At 45.6% G+C, this 18,035-nt stretch overlaps 1 protein-coding gene across 5 annotated transcripts in view; it reads right to left on the bottom strand.

The window, feature by feature from the left end:
- Positions 1–18,035, bottom strand: part of LOC138528612 (uncharacterized) — a 1,266,637-nt gene that overhangs the window by 1,090,029 nt on the left and 158,573 nt on the right. For all 5 annotated transcript variants that reach the window (XM_069640406.1, XM_069640404.1, XM_069640408.1 and 2 more), the window contains one exon: positions 8,438–8,545. In XM_069640406.1, coding sequence (XP_069496507.1) covers positions 8,438–8,545 — 108 coding nt within the window. The remainder of the gene's footprint in view (positions 1–8,437; positions 8,546–18,035) is intronic.

The following is an 18,035-nucleotide window of genomic DNA, read 5'->3' as shown; positions in this document are numbered from 1 at the left end:
GGCCTCTCGAGCTGGTTCACAGTGGAACGAGCCCATAGGGTCCCTGCACACAAACCGCCACCAGGAGCCTGCCCCTGGCCTGTGATAGCACGCATATTTAACTACAGGGACCGAGATGCTATACTTCAGTTGGCAAGGCAACGTGGCCCCATTCCCACAGACCATGGGTCAGTCCTCATATTGCCAATATACGAAGCAAGTCCAGAACCAGTGGCAGCACTTTGATGAAATCAAGTGGACCCAGAGAGATAATGGGATCCGAAATATGCTCCTGTATCCAGACCGTCTGAAGATCATAAGGGGAAACAGTGGTTCTGCAATTCACATGAGTAAGCCTGCCACTGGTGGGAGAAGGAGGGAAGCTGGCCGGCCTCGGGTCCAGGGCACCGCAAAACATGACCTCCCAGTCTGCCCACAGAAAAGATAACTCAGAAATAATGAACACATGTCGAAGCATTCCAAAGGAGGCAAAGTGACCGGGGCAGAGGATCGTACCCTACAGATGACGGCCGTAGATGCTGGCGAAGAACCGGGGGCAAGCAACCACAGAAGATGAATTGATTTATGGAAAAGATTCTTCTGGTCAATTAGAGGACTCACATAACCTGGATACTTGAACCTTTGATTTTGGACAGCGATTAAGCTCTGGAACCACAGGAGATCCTTCCAGACTGAACTAAGTGCGGCATAAGGGAGAAAGGGAGCAATGGAGCTACAACCACCAACACCTTTACTCCAAGAACTGGCCAGCTCCCTGCTGACCTTCCCCTCTCTACCGTGTGACATAGGGGAGCGGGAGGGGCCTACCACAGTGGGGGTTGACTGTTGTCCCCCCCCCCCGATAAGCGCAGATAGACGAGCGCACTAAATATAGGCATTATATAAGATCCCACCTGAAACACTTGTGTATAGGCACGTTACAAATGCCATCCATATCATATCGCACTTCTCCACATATTCCAGAGGGGCCTTAACATGGGTAGCGAGGTGTCTCCCCTGCAGATCACTAAAGCCATAAGGGATGAGGAAGGTAAAACTTTGATTCTCATGGGGATTTTGGACGGAAGGGAAATCTGCATTGTTAACTCAAATGCCCCAGACAGACAACGATTCGTACTTTCCGGGTGTGATACGGCTACTGGGAGGTCAAGTATATATGGAGGTGGTGTGGGGGGTTGGGAGGAGACAGGTCGGGCTCTGGCACAGTATGCAAGCCATAGGCAATTAGGTCTTTGCAAAGGATGGTGTCGGAGCTCTACCTGGTTGTGGCGTGAGCAGAGAGGGGGGGGTGGGGGAAGAACAGGGATATTCTTTTTTTCCTACCCCACAGGTCTTATTCACAAATAGATTTCTTATTTGTCAGTAGGGATCACTTACTGGAGGGATCAATTTTCTGGACGTGGAGGTCTACAACAAACACCCTGGCAACCAGGATTTACACCAAAACCACCGATTGGAACAGCTTATTATTGCCAATAAATTTCCATCCAAAACATACCATCGGAAGTGTGCCCTTAAGCCAATTCCTCCGATATAGAAGGAACATTTCCGAAGCTGATTAATATAGGGCACAATCAAATGCATTACGGACAAAATTCAAGAGAGGCTACAACCCTACACTCATCTACGACATTGCTACCATTGTTGACACCATTGAAAGGGATACTCTTGACACCAAAACCTCAGAAACGGGGACAGACACTGGTCTATGTAACAATACACTCCCTCCAGAGTCGCAAGATCAAAAAGGTATCATCAAGAAAAATTGCCCAATGCTTCAGATGGACCCGACACTACAACCCCTTTTAAGGGAACCACCCACGTTTGGTTATCGGAATAGCAAAGCCCTGCGGAACAATTTGATTAAAGCAGAGATGCGATCACCTAGAACAAGTAACAATAAACACAAAGGAACACAACCGTGTCACAATTGTCAGCATTGTGGCAACATAACAGGGAATACCATTACGTACCCTCACTCAGACAAAGCCATCCTACTGAAACACTCCTGCACCTTTGATTCGAGAAATGTAGTTTATGCATTGAAATGCCCCTGTGGATACTATTACGTCGGGATCACCACAAGGAAAGCTAAAATCCGCTGGACGGAGCACAAGTCCAATATACGGACGAAGAACCCCAAATCACCAGTAGCAATGCACTTCTCCGAGGCAAGACATACAGTTGCCCAACTTAAATGTGTGATTTTGGAGAAAGTCACATTGGGGAACCGAGGCAGGGACTTGAATAGAAAATTACTGCAAAGGGAGATGCTTTGGATTGACCTCCTGGACTGTATACATCCCAGAGGGATGAATCCGGAATCAGACTTTATGTGCTTTGTCTGAACACTGGGTCCCATCTAAAATCCAGATACACTTTCCTATGGGTGACGATGGACATTAACATATGAATGGATCAATGAAACAATGTTAGCGCCAGAAGCAGCAACAAGACACTATTTAGCCACCTAAGGGTATGAGAAACCATGAAAGTCCAGGTTACATAGATTGCAATGTGTTACCAACTGTTAAACGTTTTTGGTTAAGGATCATGAACATATAAGGATCTGCTGCTTGGTGTCATCTTAACCCGTATGGGTTGGTACGAAGGGCAGATGCAGGACACTTAGGCTGCCACATTAAAGCTCACACTCCCACACCAAGATGGACACAAACGTTGCCATAGCAATGTATAAACTCACACCAAGATGGCCACTTCGAGACCCAACACGCATGCGTTTGTGTTGCATTGCAACCACATTAACATTCAGACCGGCGGATGGACGCCTCTAGCGAGGACTGGCGGTCGTCTGGATACACGAAACTATAGATGAGCTTTACACCCTATATAACTTGAGCTCTGATAAAGGGCAATATGATTAACTCGACACCATGCGTTGACGCGATAGGCATGTAGACCCCTTCTGTGTACACGTAGCTGCGAGATTGTAATACAACCATTTGAATACATTGCGAATCACGCGCAGTCTCCCTAAGGGTTATTTCGTGAGTGGGGTGCTCTGTTCTGTTCTTTTTACACACTGGGCGCAACTGGCCCTAGCTCCCAGCAGCTCATGCTGAAGTAAATTATATCCTTGTACCTTTTCCTCCTGTCCCCCGATCAAGACGATCGGGCTCCACTAATCTCTAGCTTGACAAGCGCATGTCGCCCGGCGTGACGGTTCACGACTAAAATTACAGCGGCCACCGCAACATTTGTATTTTTAATCGCCTAAGCGGACAGCCCTACAGCAGCCGAAGAAAACATTTTTTTCTGATTTGTATGAGGACATAATACAGATAACGAAGATTACATATATCGATAAAGAAGACCAAAGGGAAGTTCCTTACATTATGTACACATGTCTTTATTAATATACCTGTCACCCATTATCTCCTCCACATTGAGCCTGTGTGTTACCTTGCAGGTACACATCCAGGCAAGCACGTGGACATATACCATTAAGGAATAGTAGGCACCCAAGCCTTGAAAAAGGATTCAAGAGAAATGCGAAACGCGTCGGCAATCATTACACCATCGAAGGAGCCTATTAGATGCAAATGGAAAACGCACATACTAAAAAATTATTTTGATGCTTACTTTTGATATAGTTGTGTGGGACTTATAACAACCTATGACTGGTATGTGACCAACTCATGTAAACAACTTTTTGTACATACATAATTGTTGCACATACATATGGACATTTAGACCATTGTGTTTGATGAATTATGTCTTCCTAATTATGATTACAAAAAAAAAACATTGTTGTATTAATTGTTATTTGTTTGAATGTTTCCAAGATTGAATTCTTGGATTAAAAAAAAAAAAAAAACGACTGCATTTATGGCCATTGTAAGCCTTATACGGACTATGAATTTTTTGAATTTAGAAACAGCAAAGTTAACACGTGACTTGAGATAACCCGAACATCTCGGCCTAGCTCACTACACTTGTAAAATTGAAGTTTGGGATTGTTTCATCCCTTTGGGAGTGCATTACTGGGCCACTTGTTAGCATATAACAAGTTACGCTTGTATCACTTCCTGGAGTACCATGGGGCCACTTATTTGGGGAGGACACTATTGGATCACGCACCCTTACGTGCCACAAAGTCGTAGGGTTGGAGAGAGGAGCGGGGCCCACATGGAGGTTGAGGGCAGAATCACTCAAGGACACATCTTTCAGGGAAGACATAGGGCAGGCAATTTCACCTTTAATGAGGGGTCAGTGGGAGATTATGGGGTCCTGTAGGACGCATTTAAAAGTTACCATCAGGGGCAAATGCCCTGCCACCACCCATGGACTGAGAGCGGAACTACTGGCCCACTTAAGCGACTCCGAAACCTGTATACGGCAACTGGAGAGAAACATGGCCAAGGGATTGTGTGGCGCAGAGCTTCTATGGTAACAAAAGACTAGGGCGGTAGCTCAGGAAAAGCTCAGCAACCATGACTACACTCAATATATCAAACAGATTCATGGGGAAGGAGATAATTAGCCTGGTTGCTGAAAAGGGAGACTCTGCCAGGGATTATCACGGAAGGGGGCATAACACAGAAGGATATTAATGCAGCCTTCCGGGTCGTTTATACTGACCTGGAAAAAAGCAGAGGGCCAGCAGACATTGAGGATCTGAGGGAGGTACTATATCAGGCCTATTTGCAGAAACTGATGGCCGTAGATAGAGGAATTGGAAGGCCCGATCAGAGAAGGGCAAATGAGGAGAGCAACGAGCTCCTTGGTTACGGGAAAGTCGCCGCGAGGGGATGGTCTCCCAGAGGGATTCTACTTGACATATGATATGATTTTTGTAACGCGCCTATACACAAGTGTTTCAAGGTGCGACGAGGCGGGGGGGGGGACAAGGGGAGACGGACAACGATCCTACTAGGCCAGGTGTCATTCAGATCGCGCAAGGGTAGGGGGACTGGGAAAAGTGCAGGGGAGAGGGGAAGTGCAGTACATGGTTAGTAGAATACAAGATAAATAATAGGGCCATTCGGCTCGCTTAGTTCCCAAGCCGAAGATACTATACGAAATGGCCTTCCAGAGAGGCATATTACCAGGATCCATGCGGGAGGTCATAACAGTGACATTAGTAAAACCTGGGAAGGATCCGTGCAGATGTGGATCCTACCGCCCCATTATCTTACTGAATGTGGGTGACAAATTCATGGACAAGGTTTTATCTAATAGAACGGCAGGGTGAGTAGCAGGACTAGTCCATCACGACCAATGCTGCTTTATAGAAGGACCACCACAAAAAATTTACGGCACTTACATCATATAATAGAGAGGTCGAGAGAGGCAGCAGATACTGAATTTGCAGTGGTGGCCAGAGACGCGATTAAAGCATTTGATTCAGTGGAATGGGAGTGGCTCTTTCAACTATTGCCCAGACTGCGGTTAGGACCGACCATGCAAAGGCAGGTATCACAGTAGATGTCCAAACACATGTAATTTCTTTGTATGCAGAAGACGTTCTTCTCCATGTTCATTACCCGGAGTTACATATCCCATAATTATTAGAAGTAATGGCCAACATTGGGCGGTTGTCGGGGGTTTGCAGTCAACAAGGACAAGTCGTTGGCATTTCTGTTGGGATCCGCAAGGGGAAAGGAACGAGCCAACTTGCCAGAGATAGTGGTACAATGAAGAGAGTTGTTTACGTACCTGGGCATATAAGTACATCACAACACCGCAGACACGTTTCAATATAATGTGGGGAGGACGACGTCCAATTTAGAAAACAGCATGAAGTTCTGGGGCAGGCTACCCCTCACTCATGGGGAGAATAGCGTTTTGTAAAATAATAATTCTGCCACGGTTCTTAGATTTCTTTACCAACATCCCCTTCCAGATTAGACCTCCCCTTCTTCAAGAAGTTGGACAGTTTACTTTCCGGATTCTTATGGGCAGGGGGGGCCAGTTGCAGAGTATCCCTTGGCACATTACAGTGAAGGTACTCAGAGAGGGGGGCAAGGGTGAGATCTCGCTTTCCCGGACTATGAACTTTATCATCTAGCTTCCCAACTTCAACATGCAACTAAATGGACTTCCCACACGAGCAAGGCAGACAATTGCTGGGCATACCCCCAAGGCTATAAACAGGAATGGAACTCTTATGGGGAGCTCACGAAAAACCCCAGGCGACAGGCATTGTGACGGTAGTCCAACAGGCGTGGAAATGAGCATGTGTAAAGCTAAAACTGGGAAAGGGGTACAGCCCTGACATCCCACTGAGGGCGGACCTCGTAATCGAGGGAATCCTAGGGGACATGTTACTGTATAGATGTGTCGTTGCGGGATTGAATACACTGGGGGATATGACCCTGTTACCTTCCCTGCATGGGCACAAAAATGTAGTATGCCAGAAGGGCAGTTCTTGAACTTTACAAGAGTAGTTAGGGCCTTAGCTGAGAACTGGGACTCTATCCCGGGAGAACCTCAGACTACACCAGTACTTCACAATTCTTGCACTAGGGACAGAACGCCATGCAATCACACAACTATGCACAGCGTTGCAGGAAAGCAACACATTGCCCCCTTAAATGGTTCTGGAAAAATGGGAAAGGGATATGGGAGAACCATTAGATGAGAAAAAATGGTCTAAGGTCTGTGCCACCACTTCCAAAGTTTCACGTAACGCCCGACTCAAACTAATTCACTTTAATGTGGTGCAACGGGTTTACATCACACCGCAGAAGTTGCCTATGTTCAATACAAAGGTGCCCTAGATGTAATGTAGAATCTGCAGACTTTTGGCACATGGTCTGGAACGGTCCCCAGATAGCGGGATCCCTGGGGAGGGAACTAGAGTGCACCTCCAGTGTCTGCCTGCTGGGACTATTCCCGAGTGGGAAGAAAGTGGAACGGAACGTTTGAACAAAGGGTCAGCCTTTTTATTAATTTTAGCAAAACGCTGTATGGCTATAGCATGGAGGGAACCCAAAGGACCTCTCATACAACAATGGCTGCGAGATGTATTAAAATGGGCTGCAGCAGAGAAGGATATAGTGAGGGAACAAAATACAGAGGAGGACTCCGAGGAGGTGGGTGAACATGCTCCTTAATGACCTGCAAACATCACCCGATCTTCCCCCCTGCGAACCCACAGGACCATCCCCAAAAGAGGCAAAATTGATGCATTAGCTGCATGCCTATTGGCCAGACGGCCTAGAGACACAGAAGTGGGAACCCTGTCAACAAGATATGTGACTATATTAAGGTATTTTCTGAGTTGGAGGGGGAATGGGAGAAAAGGGACATGTTGTGTTATGTGTTTTTCTTCTTAATAAACAGATTGAAACAAAAGAAAATGTGTTATATACTTTGGTTTACTTACCAGACGTATTGTGTTGGTTTTTATATTGTGTTTATGACTTATAATAGTACTTACCTTTCTAAAGAATTATATTTGCCTGTGTATATTTAAATTAAACCATTATTTTTACAGCACATCAGTGTAGAGGTGTTTCTGTGGACCATATGACTGCAACATATTCTTTGTACCTTCCTATAGCCCTCTCTCCCTCCTAATATAGCCTGGCCGCTCTGCTACTTACCAGTACCTTGAGCGGTACAGGCCTATATTAAGAGTTGGAGTTTCTGTATTGCCCAAGAGTCTCTTACTTAAGTGGACCTTAGAAAACTGTCATAACAAGCTGCCCCAGCCCCATGAACATACATGCCATGATGGGGTGGAAAGACCTAGGGGCAGGATAGTAGGTAAGCTACTGGAGAATTGTGTGTTTGGGAAGGGAGACAATCAAAGTGTGATACAAGTCAAACACTTCTCAAGACTGTTGGGAGTAAAAGGCTGTGTGGGCAGAGATATTGGCACATGATTAATGCCTGGAAATTAAAATGTGCCATCAACTCTGCTAAAATGTAACTAGGAGAGTTGTAGGATTAGACGATGAGAAGCTTGCCGCTATCTGTAATACATCATCTTTGCAGTATTGCAAACTTTAGGTCTGCATTGTAAGTAAGTGTTGTTAAAGCTACATGTCAAAGGTTTTACTGTAGATGCATAGATTTCAGTTGGATTTGATCCATAACAGAAGAGATAACCTCAGCATAGCTCAATGGCTTGTGGTAAATTAAACCAGCCACATAACAAGAGTAGTATGAGACTTACAAACATGGGATCATAGAGCATGGGAGTCCATTGCAGAGGTTCAGTGACTTCTCCTTACAATTATCATATGCACTGGGGTCCAAAAAATAAGATTCCTAGCACATCTCTCCTCCAAGGCTGTGGTATCCTAGACCTCACATACAAAAAGAATGAGATTCTAAGAGGGCTACACCTGGGAGACTGAGAAAGGAAATGCACATTGAAAGACCAGATTGAGCCCTTGCAGATAACACCAAAAAGATAATCAGTCCAATGCACCAGAAAACATTGAAGAGGAATATTCTCACTTACCTTCTAGAATGTCATAAGCAATGGCATCAGTTTTACAGCCCTTTCCAAAACATGGATCTTCCCCTCTTTCAATCTTCTGCACAATCTCAGGCTTGATAGTGTTGAGGCCTGATCAAGAAAAAGAAAGTTATTGGATGAGTAGATTGAAGGTCATCTAGTGACGGATATTGAGAACTGCAGTTTTCTAGTGAACCTCAAATTGTGGGAGGTGTCAAACAATGCCATCCTTCTAGGGTTAAGCAGATTCCCATGGTACACATCTTTTCATCGCCATGTTCAGACTCTGCCCAGCCTTATCTCATTACCAGTCAGGAGCCATATGCAGGTTTATGGTGTGTGTTAGAAAATATTTATTTTTGAAACTTCATTGGTTTGATTCAATGGAACCCCCATATATTTGCTTTGGCTTAAACCCTGTACTGACTTTGGTGAGGGTACAGGTCAACCCATATGGTTGCCAGTGCAGGAGGGATTGGGGGAGGGTAACTGCCCCGTGTGAGATTCCTGTATGGTTTTAATGCAGCTCACATGACCTTACAGTGAAGTTCTGCAGGGGTACTATGTATCCCTTTGTTTTTAGCAGTAACATTTGCATTTTCTTTTTGATGTTTCCAGGACAGGCTTAAGGCAGCGGATTAAGCCCTGCTTTTTTCCAATTTACTTGCATGCACATGTATTTTTTACCACATGCCTTTTTGAGTACCATACGCTCAAATGGCAGTGTTCTGTAGTTTTCACCCTGTCCTTTAGACATCATCTTCTTTGACCTTCTTCCAGCCTTTAAAGGTCAGCATTTGCCATTTAAGGCATTCACTTTGGCAGAATCCAGCTTGTACTCCAAGCAAAATTGAAAGTAAAGGTAATCTGGGTGGATGTGGGGGACAGGAATGTCATCTCTAAACCCACATTCCAGCCAAGGGGTGTCTCTTGCTGGGTTTTATGAGGTTAGGCACAACAAAGGCAAAGGGATAGTAAGAAAGGGGAACCCTAAGCAACAGAAGCATATATCTATTGCTTGATGATCAAGATATGAAATGCCACACGGTCAAGGATTCCCCCACCTCTAGAAAATGACAGCATAAATGACAAATGTACACTACAGTGATCTAGCTCAGAGATGGAGGAAATGGGTGAATACCTTTTAAAGCAGACCCAGAGGTACACCAAAATATAGGAACACAACAAGACTATCAAACCCATAAGGTCTCATTACACCACTAGAAATACAGCAATAAAACGGTAACCGATAGTCAAATACAGTAGTAACGTGTTTCCGATGCAGGAGAGTAACGTACACCTTCAAACAGATATTTAAAATCAAGGGTACATGCACCAATACCCAAAACTCTGGCCTAAAACACTAGGAAGCCAAGAAGCTCCTGGGAAAAATGTCTAGGAAATTACCTTCTTTTAGGGAGACTTATCAGTGTTCTGCGTAATCCCTTCTGGACCTTTTTCTTTCCATCCTGAACAAGGGGTGTCTTTTCCCCCCCTCATTCATTCTTATTTGCTCTGACTTTATGGGAACTCTGTTCTTTTCATATTACCTTATTCTATGGAGCCTGGGAATTGACCCAATGGATGGCCATGGCCTTTAGAGGATTATATATCCATAACTCATTAATAAGGACATTTTCGAAAAAGAACAGACAAGAAAAATGTTAGCACTATTTGGATCCATATGAATTAGCAATGCAAATGCAAGGGTCGTGAAAACAAAATCAATTGCCTTGAGAATGACCCAATTGTCTAAACACGTGTCGGCTGATCATATGGAAATTAAACCTTCAAGCATAAGTATGAACATTTGCGATCATTTGTTACTATACTCAAGCAAGCAACTTACTATTAGCTGAGCGCGGGTTACCAGCACAACACCAGAGACACCTGCAGATCCTTCCAGTAACGGTGAAGCAACCACTGCTGTTCTGACACTGTTTTCATACTGACAGAGGAGCTCCAAAGAGGTCTCCTTGCCTTTGGCTGGTGGGACCAACCGGAGACGAACTGCAGATCGAGCCATCTAAGGTAATGTGACTTTCCAGGGCTGCAAACCGTGAATACCAGGGCACAACCGACTTATTTGCAGTGCAACGTCTTTGCATGGACAAATCCACCGAGAACTTCAGTGAGTTCCGGAGGCAGGATCCCACTCATCTAATTCCCCCCCCAAAGTGCAGGACTACAGAATCGAAGAAGATCAACCGGCCGATAACCTTCCTTTGTTGGAGCTGATAAAAAGGAGCCAAAACTGCAGACCAATGTGGGAGACCGAAGAAATCCATGATAAGGGTCCTCTCTCGCAACTGCTGCTGTGACATCCCATTCAGAGTCCTTCCTTTTGTCACCAGGCCACAGAATCAGGAGAATGGGTTTGTCACTGGTGCACAGGAGAGAATCCAGCTACGTTTGCTTTTTCTAACCTAAGGTACTGTGGGGCTAAAGGTCAAACTTAACTTAGGCCGAAGAGTCGCTCCAGTGCGACTAGAGTGAGTTAGCATCCATCAATACCTCTGGCCCAGGCTTAACAGCTTGTGTCATTTAGGGTGTTCTTCACAGGTACCGTATAACCTCTGTTATATGCGAAGCATTTTTATTCTAGAGAATAAAGTATCCTGAGGAACTTTGCCTTTCTAGGTGCTGCATAAGAATTTTGTTCCACTCCTACACTTGACTTTCGGCTAGTTAGGGATTGAAATTACATAGCACTAGGAGCCTTGAAAAGTGTTATAATGAATGTATTTCTCAAGTGTGTATAACCATTCTTTTCCTTCCCACAGACTGCCTGCTGTGACCTTATTAGCTGAATGTCATTATCGTTTATCGGTAATCTATGCAAGTGCGCGGCACTGCTAGTAATACGGAAGAACTGTCATTAGTGTCATTGTCTAACAATTGTAACCGCAAGCAAATACAATTGAAGCAGTCACCATTGAAAAGTATTGTTGATATTTCCTATGTGTTTTGGTTATCTAAAAAGAGTACTTACCTGCCATGTGTATATAAAATAAATGTATATTTTATTACAACTTTCAGAGAGAGTTCAACCTTATTTCTGCTGTCTCTACCCAAGCACACAGTATTGCTCTGATCTTTATGTAGACCAATCTAGATTATACGGGTCTGCATAAGAGATCAGATGCCTTTTTGTCTTCGTAACTACATAACATGGGTGTTACAGTAAATAACTTATGCTTTAATTTTTTTTGTTTAGGGTTTCAAGGGAGATGTTCATATTGTCTATAGGTCATTAAAATTGTATTATACCACAAATAGACAATTGAAAGATGTCACAATTGCCCTCTCTCCCATTTTTTAAGTATGAATGATAGAGAGTGAATGATGGGAAGGAGGATAAGAGTGTCCTTTGAAGAATCTAGAAGTAACTTAACATCTTTTTCTTTTCTTATTCTGCTCTGCCCTTCTACCATATCCTTTGGGTAGTACCGATTTATACTAAGAGTTGTGGATCTGTATAGCAAGGGATTAAATAAAGAGTAACAGGGATTCAATTAGGTTTAGGTCCGTTGCAGATGCTCTTGAGGGTCCCAGCAAAGGATAGCAATGAGCATAGGTTGCCCAGAATGTGGGAAGCAATGGTTAGAGCAGGACGATTAGCCATAGCTCAGGGATGGAAAGACAACAAGCTTCCTACGGCGGCTGCCTGGGTAACGAAAGGTGCATACTATGATGGTGATGGATAAATTGACAGCGGTTTGCGAACAACCAGTGGGGGTCATTTAGCGAAGAATGGGGTGCTCTGTTGTACAGCTGGGAGAAAGAAGTGAGGGATCTCCCGAGCCCTATAGATATGCAAGAAGATACTTGAGGGTCATCAAACTGTGAAGGGAGCCGAGATACCGGGAATTGATTGAATGCTCCAGGAGCTCAAATTGAGACATCAAATTAAATCTGCCCATAACATTTAGGAAACTAATATAAATGGAACTTGGGTTGAAGTTGGGGGGGAGGGATGGAGGGAGAGGAGGGGGTGGGGGATTCTGAGAGATCTGGTTGCTAGTCTTACTAACCAGCAGGGTAAAGGTAAGTTTGTTTAGAGATGACCATAGCACGAGAAAGTTCTACGATTTGATTTTCTGGGGTCCCCTTGTTTGTTAGGAAGGCGGGAGAGGGTAAAGGGGGGGGTTGAGACTGAACGTCAACTCACTGATTTATTGTTCATTGTGTTTTACATGTTTCCTTCTGCTACAAATCCTAATAAAAATTAATTTTGAAAACAAAACAATGTTATTCAAGGGAGGTAAACCCTATTGTAAGCTTTTACACGCATTCAGCTAAGCAATGATAAACAGTACCAACACATTACTTTTCAGAAGGGGGAAACACCATTCAAAGTAATGCAACTTGTATACTTTTCAGAGGGCACAATGCAAAAGGTAAGTATAACTTAAGGACACTTTGTAATTTCTTTCACAGAAATAGAATAAAATCTTTCAACAAGTAAGTTCTTTACACTTGTTATACCTTTACAGACAGAAGCCTTTTCTTATCCAGTCCTTCCCTAGTCTATTGCATGAGTTTTCCCAGAGGCAGAAGTGGGATCCTAGTGGTTTGGGTGCCAGGTGTAGGCAGGGTGAGATAGGTTTCAGTTGCAGGAAAGTCAAAGTTCCATAGGAGATGTTCTTTAAACAAGTAAGTGGTCACTTTCAAAGTTAAAATGTTCAGGGACTTCTGAGAAGGCTCCCTGTATGCCTTCCAGCATTAGACCTGGGTAAGTGGTATGGGCAAACTCCCAACCACACAAATGACCCACTCATCCTCCCAGGATTCACACAGGATTTAAGGTAAGTATTACCCAAGCCCACACAGTACCCTAGGAGAAAGGAAGAGCTGAGTGGATGCCTTCAGGATGCAGCAGCACAGGACCCAAACCCTGGATTCTTGGTATGGAGATGGAAGAATTGGACACTGGATGGGAACTTGCAGCAGTAATCCAACAAGGCTTCCAGTAAAGGTTTCTTCAAGGATTCTGACGTCTGTAGATTTGGCGCATTTTTACAACAGCCAGATGAAGAACGAATATTGCTGGTCGGATTATCTTCCCTCTCTCGGTCCTGCACTCTGGTGCATGGTCTTCCAAAGTCCGAATCCATCCGAAACTTTGGTGGCTTCCTCCTGGCTCTCCAGAGACATGAGTCAAATCCCAGTAGTCCCCTCAACCCCTCTCCTTCTCCTGTCCCTACCTTGCCCCATACCATAACTGTTAGAGTGTTCATGGAATTGAACCAAACGAAACTTCTAATGGACTATAACCGGAAGGTCAGAAAAACTGAAAGAGTGTCCAACTTATCTATGGAAAAGGATTTGGTGGACTGTGCTTATTTTGCCGGGTCTGGTGAGTCTGAAGCTTAGAAGATCCCAGAGCTGGCGAGTCTATGACAGGAAGGGTGACATTGTTGTATAGCTGAAAACATTTGACCTTACTTTTAAGATGTTTGGTTTGTGTGAGAGTGATCAGATACCCTGGGTTCTTTTTAGGCTTCACAAGAGTGATTATCATGTGATCTTGGATATGAATGAGGATGAAGGAGTTTACTATAGTAGGGTGAGACAAACACGCATAACTAGATATGAGAAGAAACATTCTCCATATCTAAACACCTGAGACAAACGATAAAGTCCCATCTCTGTGTACCCTGTAGGGCCCGTTACCAGCTGTTGTCGTAGACTCAGCTGAGCCACCTTGTAAAAAGGTTGAGGCTCTCGATATGAGAAGTAATTTATAACACGACTGTACACAAGTGTTTCTAGGCGCGACAAGACAAGTAAGGGAGGACAGAAGGAGGACAAAATAAACAATCTTACTAGGCCTTGTGTCATTCAGATCGTGCATGTACGGGAGCAGGGGGCAGAGAAGTGCCAGGGAGAAAGGGTGGGAAAAGTGCAAGTAACTATTAAGTGCAGCCCGGGAGGTGGCTTATAAGGGCAGAAAATCAGGGGACTGTAGGGTTGCAGGTTGGGAGGCCCGGAGGCAGTGCAAGGGCAACCGGTCGTGCAGGAGCCTGGTCCCGTAAGTTCAGTGGGTGGCCAGATAACCAGTATGTGCAGCAGAAAGGGATATCAGTAAGGGAGAGGGAGAGAGAAGGCGGAAGCGAAACAGAAGGCCTCGAGGTGCTTCCGGAACCTTAGGTGGTTCTGCTCAGTTTGAGAGGCAGGGAGGCTGTCCCAGAGGAAAGCTCCAGCCGAGGACAGATCTACCCTCCACTCTCTGCTTGGAGAAGCGTCTGACACTCAGGAGTTGGATATGGATGAGCGGAGAGCTCGTGAAGTAAGATGCTTAGGAAGAGAAAGTTGGATATAGTGTGGTCCCCGGGCCACAGAAAGCTTTGTGGACGATCCAGAGTATCTTAACTTGATCCTCACAGACACAGGGAGCCAGTGGAGAGATTTCAGGGCTGGAAAGATAGATCCCTGGGCTTGAGGCCAAGGACAAGTCTTGCAGTCCTGTTCTGGATAATTTGTAGAGGGTGAAGAGTAGAGGCGGGCAGATTTATAAATAGGTATTTGCAGTAGTCCAGCTTCTGGGGGAAAGTGAGAAAAGGAAGAATACCTCAGAGTAGGTGCAGCTGATAGTGTGACTTCTTAGATACGTCAGAGATGTGAGGAGAGAAGGAGAGGATGTAGTCGATTATGACCCCAAGGTTCTTAGCCTCACTGGAAGGAGCAGGTAGAGGGCCCAGCCTGGGCAGCCAGAGTGAGAGGGAAGGAGGGAGCATTAGTCCAATGAGGAGGATCTCAGTCCTAATGGCATTCCTGAATAGCAGACAGTCTGGTATGAGAGAAGGAGCAGTAGAGGCTGAGGGGAGCCTGAAGGAGAGCTGGGTGTCGCATAACACTAAAAGCTATAGCAGAAAATAGAGATGCAGCAGGCCAGAGGTGCCAGGTAGGGGTTAACTAGTCAGGTAGAGAAGTTCAACCCCTGGGGAACACCACAAGTAGAGAGACAGATAGAAGAGAGGAAAGACCAAAGTTGTACCAGGGAGGGTCAATCAGTGAGAAAGGAGGTCAACCATGCAAGGGCCTGACCAGAGATACCCAGGTTGTTTCTGAGACTACTGAGCAGGATGGCGTGGTTCACCATGTCAAAAGCAGAGGATAGGTCAAGGAGAATGAGGGCAGAAGGTTAGAGTCAAGATTGGACATCAAGTCTTCACCGGTATTCAGGAGTGCAGTTTCTGTGCTTCTAATTAATTATTATAATTGGTTATTTATAACAAGCTTAACCAGAGGTTTCTAAGCATGGACCCAGGGATCCAACCTGTGTTGCTCTGCTTCATCTTGCTTCCAAGGCGAGTGTGCTGCCCCTGAGCTAATCTCCCAAGACTGCTCTGAAGCCAGACTGGTGGTCATGGAGACAACCAACAGAATCAATATGTAGATTAAGCTGGGAGATGGCCAACTTTTCTAGATGTTTGCCCAGGAAAGGAGTGATGCAGATTGCACACTAGTTTGACGGAGAGGAAGGATCGGCAGAAGGCTTCATAAGAAGGGGGTGCACAAGGGAGTGCTTAAGGGGGGGATCAGAAGGTTCCAGTGGCAAATGAGTGAATGAAGAAATCGGCCAAGGCTGGAACAAGGCTGTCGATGTGATCCTTGATGGCTTTGAAGAGCAGGGAGGCACCTGCTTTGACAAGACTTTCATAGATCAGACTCGTCTAGAAACATCTTTGGGAGTAAACCGAGGGAAGGAGGAGAAAGGAAGAGGAGAACCGCCCGAAGAAGGGCCTGAAGACGTAGAGGGAGAGGAGGTAGAGGAAGAGAGCGTGAACATGATGTCCTGAGTTTTAGTGGTAAAATGAGATGCCAAGGCTGTGCAGAGGGCCTGGGAGGCAACAGGAGAGGTAGAGGCTGCAGCAGGACTGGCCAGCTCCTTGTAGATTTTGAAAAGGTAGGCCAAGTTGTTAGGGGCCGCCGAGACTAAGGTTTGGATGTAGGGTCTCTTCTTAAAGAGGACAGAGAGTCTATTGCCTTTGGAGCAGGCGGCAGACCAATTTGTCAGAGGGTGTGCCTGATGCTCTCCACTTGCTCTCTGCCACCCTACACTTGTACATTTGTGCTTAAGGATGGCAAGGTCATAATCGTACCAAGAGCTGCACTAGGATTCAGGCTTCAAACGGATCCTCATGACAGGGGCAAGGACATCAAGAGTGTTTGTGATAGAGAGATGAAGGTTGGAAAGGGCTGTGTCCGAGTGTGAGTCAGCCAAAAGAGTAGGAGAAGGAGAGAAAGTAGCGGTGAAAGCCTCCACTGACACACACTTCATGGGTCGGATGACCGAGAAGGTGGGTGGCAGTGCTGGGCACGGCTTAGCCTGAGGGGCAGAAAGCGACAGGTGAGCGGAGAGAAGAAAGTAGTCAGTCCAAGAGAGAGGAGTAGTGAGGGGGTGAGGTACGAAGAGATCAGAACATCAAGGGTGTGTGTGCCCTGCAGATTGAGTTGGTCCGGGGGGATGAGGGGAGGGAGGGAGAGAGAGAGAGAGAGAGAGAGAGAGAGAGAGAGAGAGAGAGAGAGAGAGAGAGAGAGAGAGAGAGAGAGAGAGAGAGAGAGAGAGAGAGAGAGAGAGAGAGAGAGAAACGCAGAGGTCACGTAGTGGCATCCAAGTGGATGTTAAGATCTGAGGAGGAGAAATTGAGAGATAGTGGCAAGGAGGGAGGAGGAGAGGTCAGCCCACTCTCAGGAGGAAGAGGGCAACCAGGCCAGGCTGTGTGTAGATGTTGGCCACAGTGAATGAGAGGCCAGGAGAGATAGAGAGCCTGCAGACCAGGCATTCAAAGGAAGAGTAGGCCTGCATAGGAATGACAGAAGCAGGGATCCGCTCCGAGAAGATCAGGGCTACAGATCCAGGACGATTGGTTCTGGGTTCGGGGAGGATCTTGTAGCCATCAGGGAGGAGAGTGTCAAAACTTGACCGAGTTGGCCGTGAACCAAGTCTCAGTCAGACCGAGTACATCCAAATCAAGCACCTAGGCCCACAAAGCTGGAGGCTAATGGTGTGACCCCCACCTCTAGCCAACACTAAGGTGGCTGAGCCTCTTGAAAATCTGCATACGTTGGAGGTGGTTCATAATGTAGACTAAAACTTTAATGTTTCTGGCCCACCCCTAATATGGTGTAATGTCATTACACAGGTCACTGGCGTGACCCCCACTTTCAGTTAACACTGAGGTGAAAGAATCCCTTGAAAACCCACATACAGTGCAAGTGGTTCACAATGTTGCCAATAACTTAGTGTTCCTGTTCAACCCATAACATTGACTAATAGGTCACTGAGGTGTCCCCACCTTTAGTTAACACTACGGTGATTGAACCCTCTGAAAACCCACAACCTGTGGAGATGGTTCATAATCTTGATAAAAACCTCAGTGTTTCCATCAAACAAATAACAGGGTGTAAAGACACTGTTCCAGACACTGATGCGATTCTGCCTTCAGCTGAGACTGAGGTAGCAAGTCCCTCTAAAATCTCACAGGCAGTGTAGGTAGTCCTTGAATCTCAAAACCTGGATTCTCGACCACATGCGGTGGAGGCAATTCCTAGGGCTGATAACCTGTGTGTTCCTGTCACACATCCCATAGGA

The sequence above is a fragment of the Ambystoma mexicanum genome, chromosome 7q (assembly GCF_040938575.1).
Source record: "Ambystoma mexicanum isolate Mex_15411 chromosome 7q, UKY_AmexF1_1, whole genome shotgun sequence".
In the NCBI taxonomy this organism is placed as follows: Eukaryota; Metazoa; Chordata; class Amphibia; order Caudata; family Ambystomatidae; genus Ambystoma; species Ambystoma mexicanum.
This window is presented reverse-complemented; position numbering and strand designations above follow the sequence as displayed.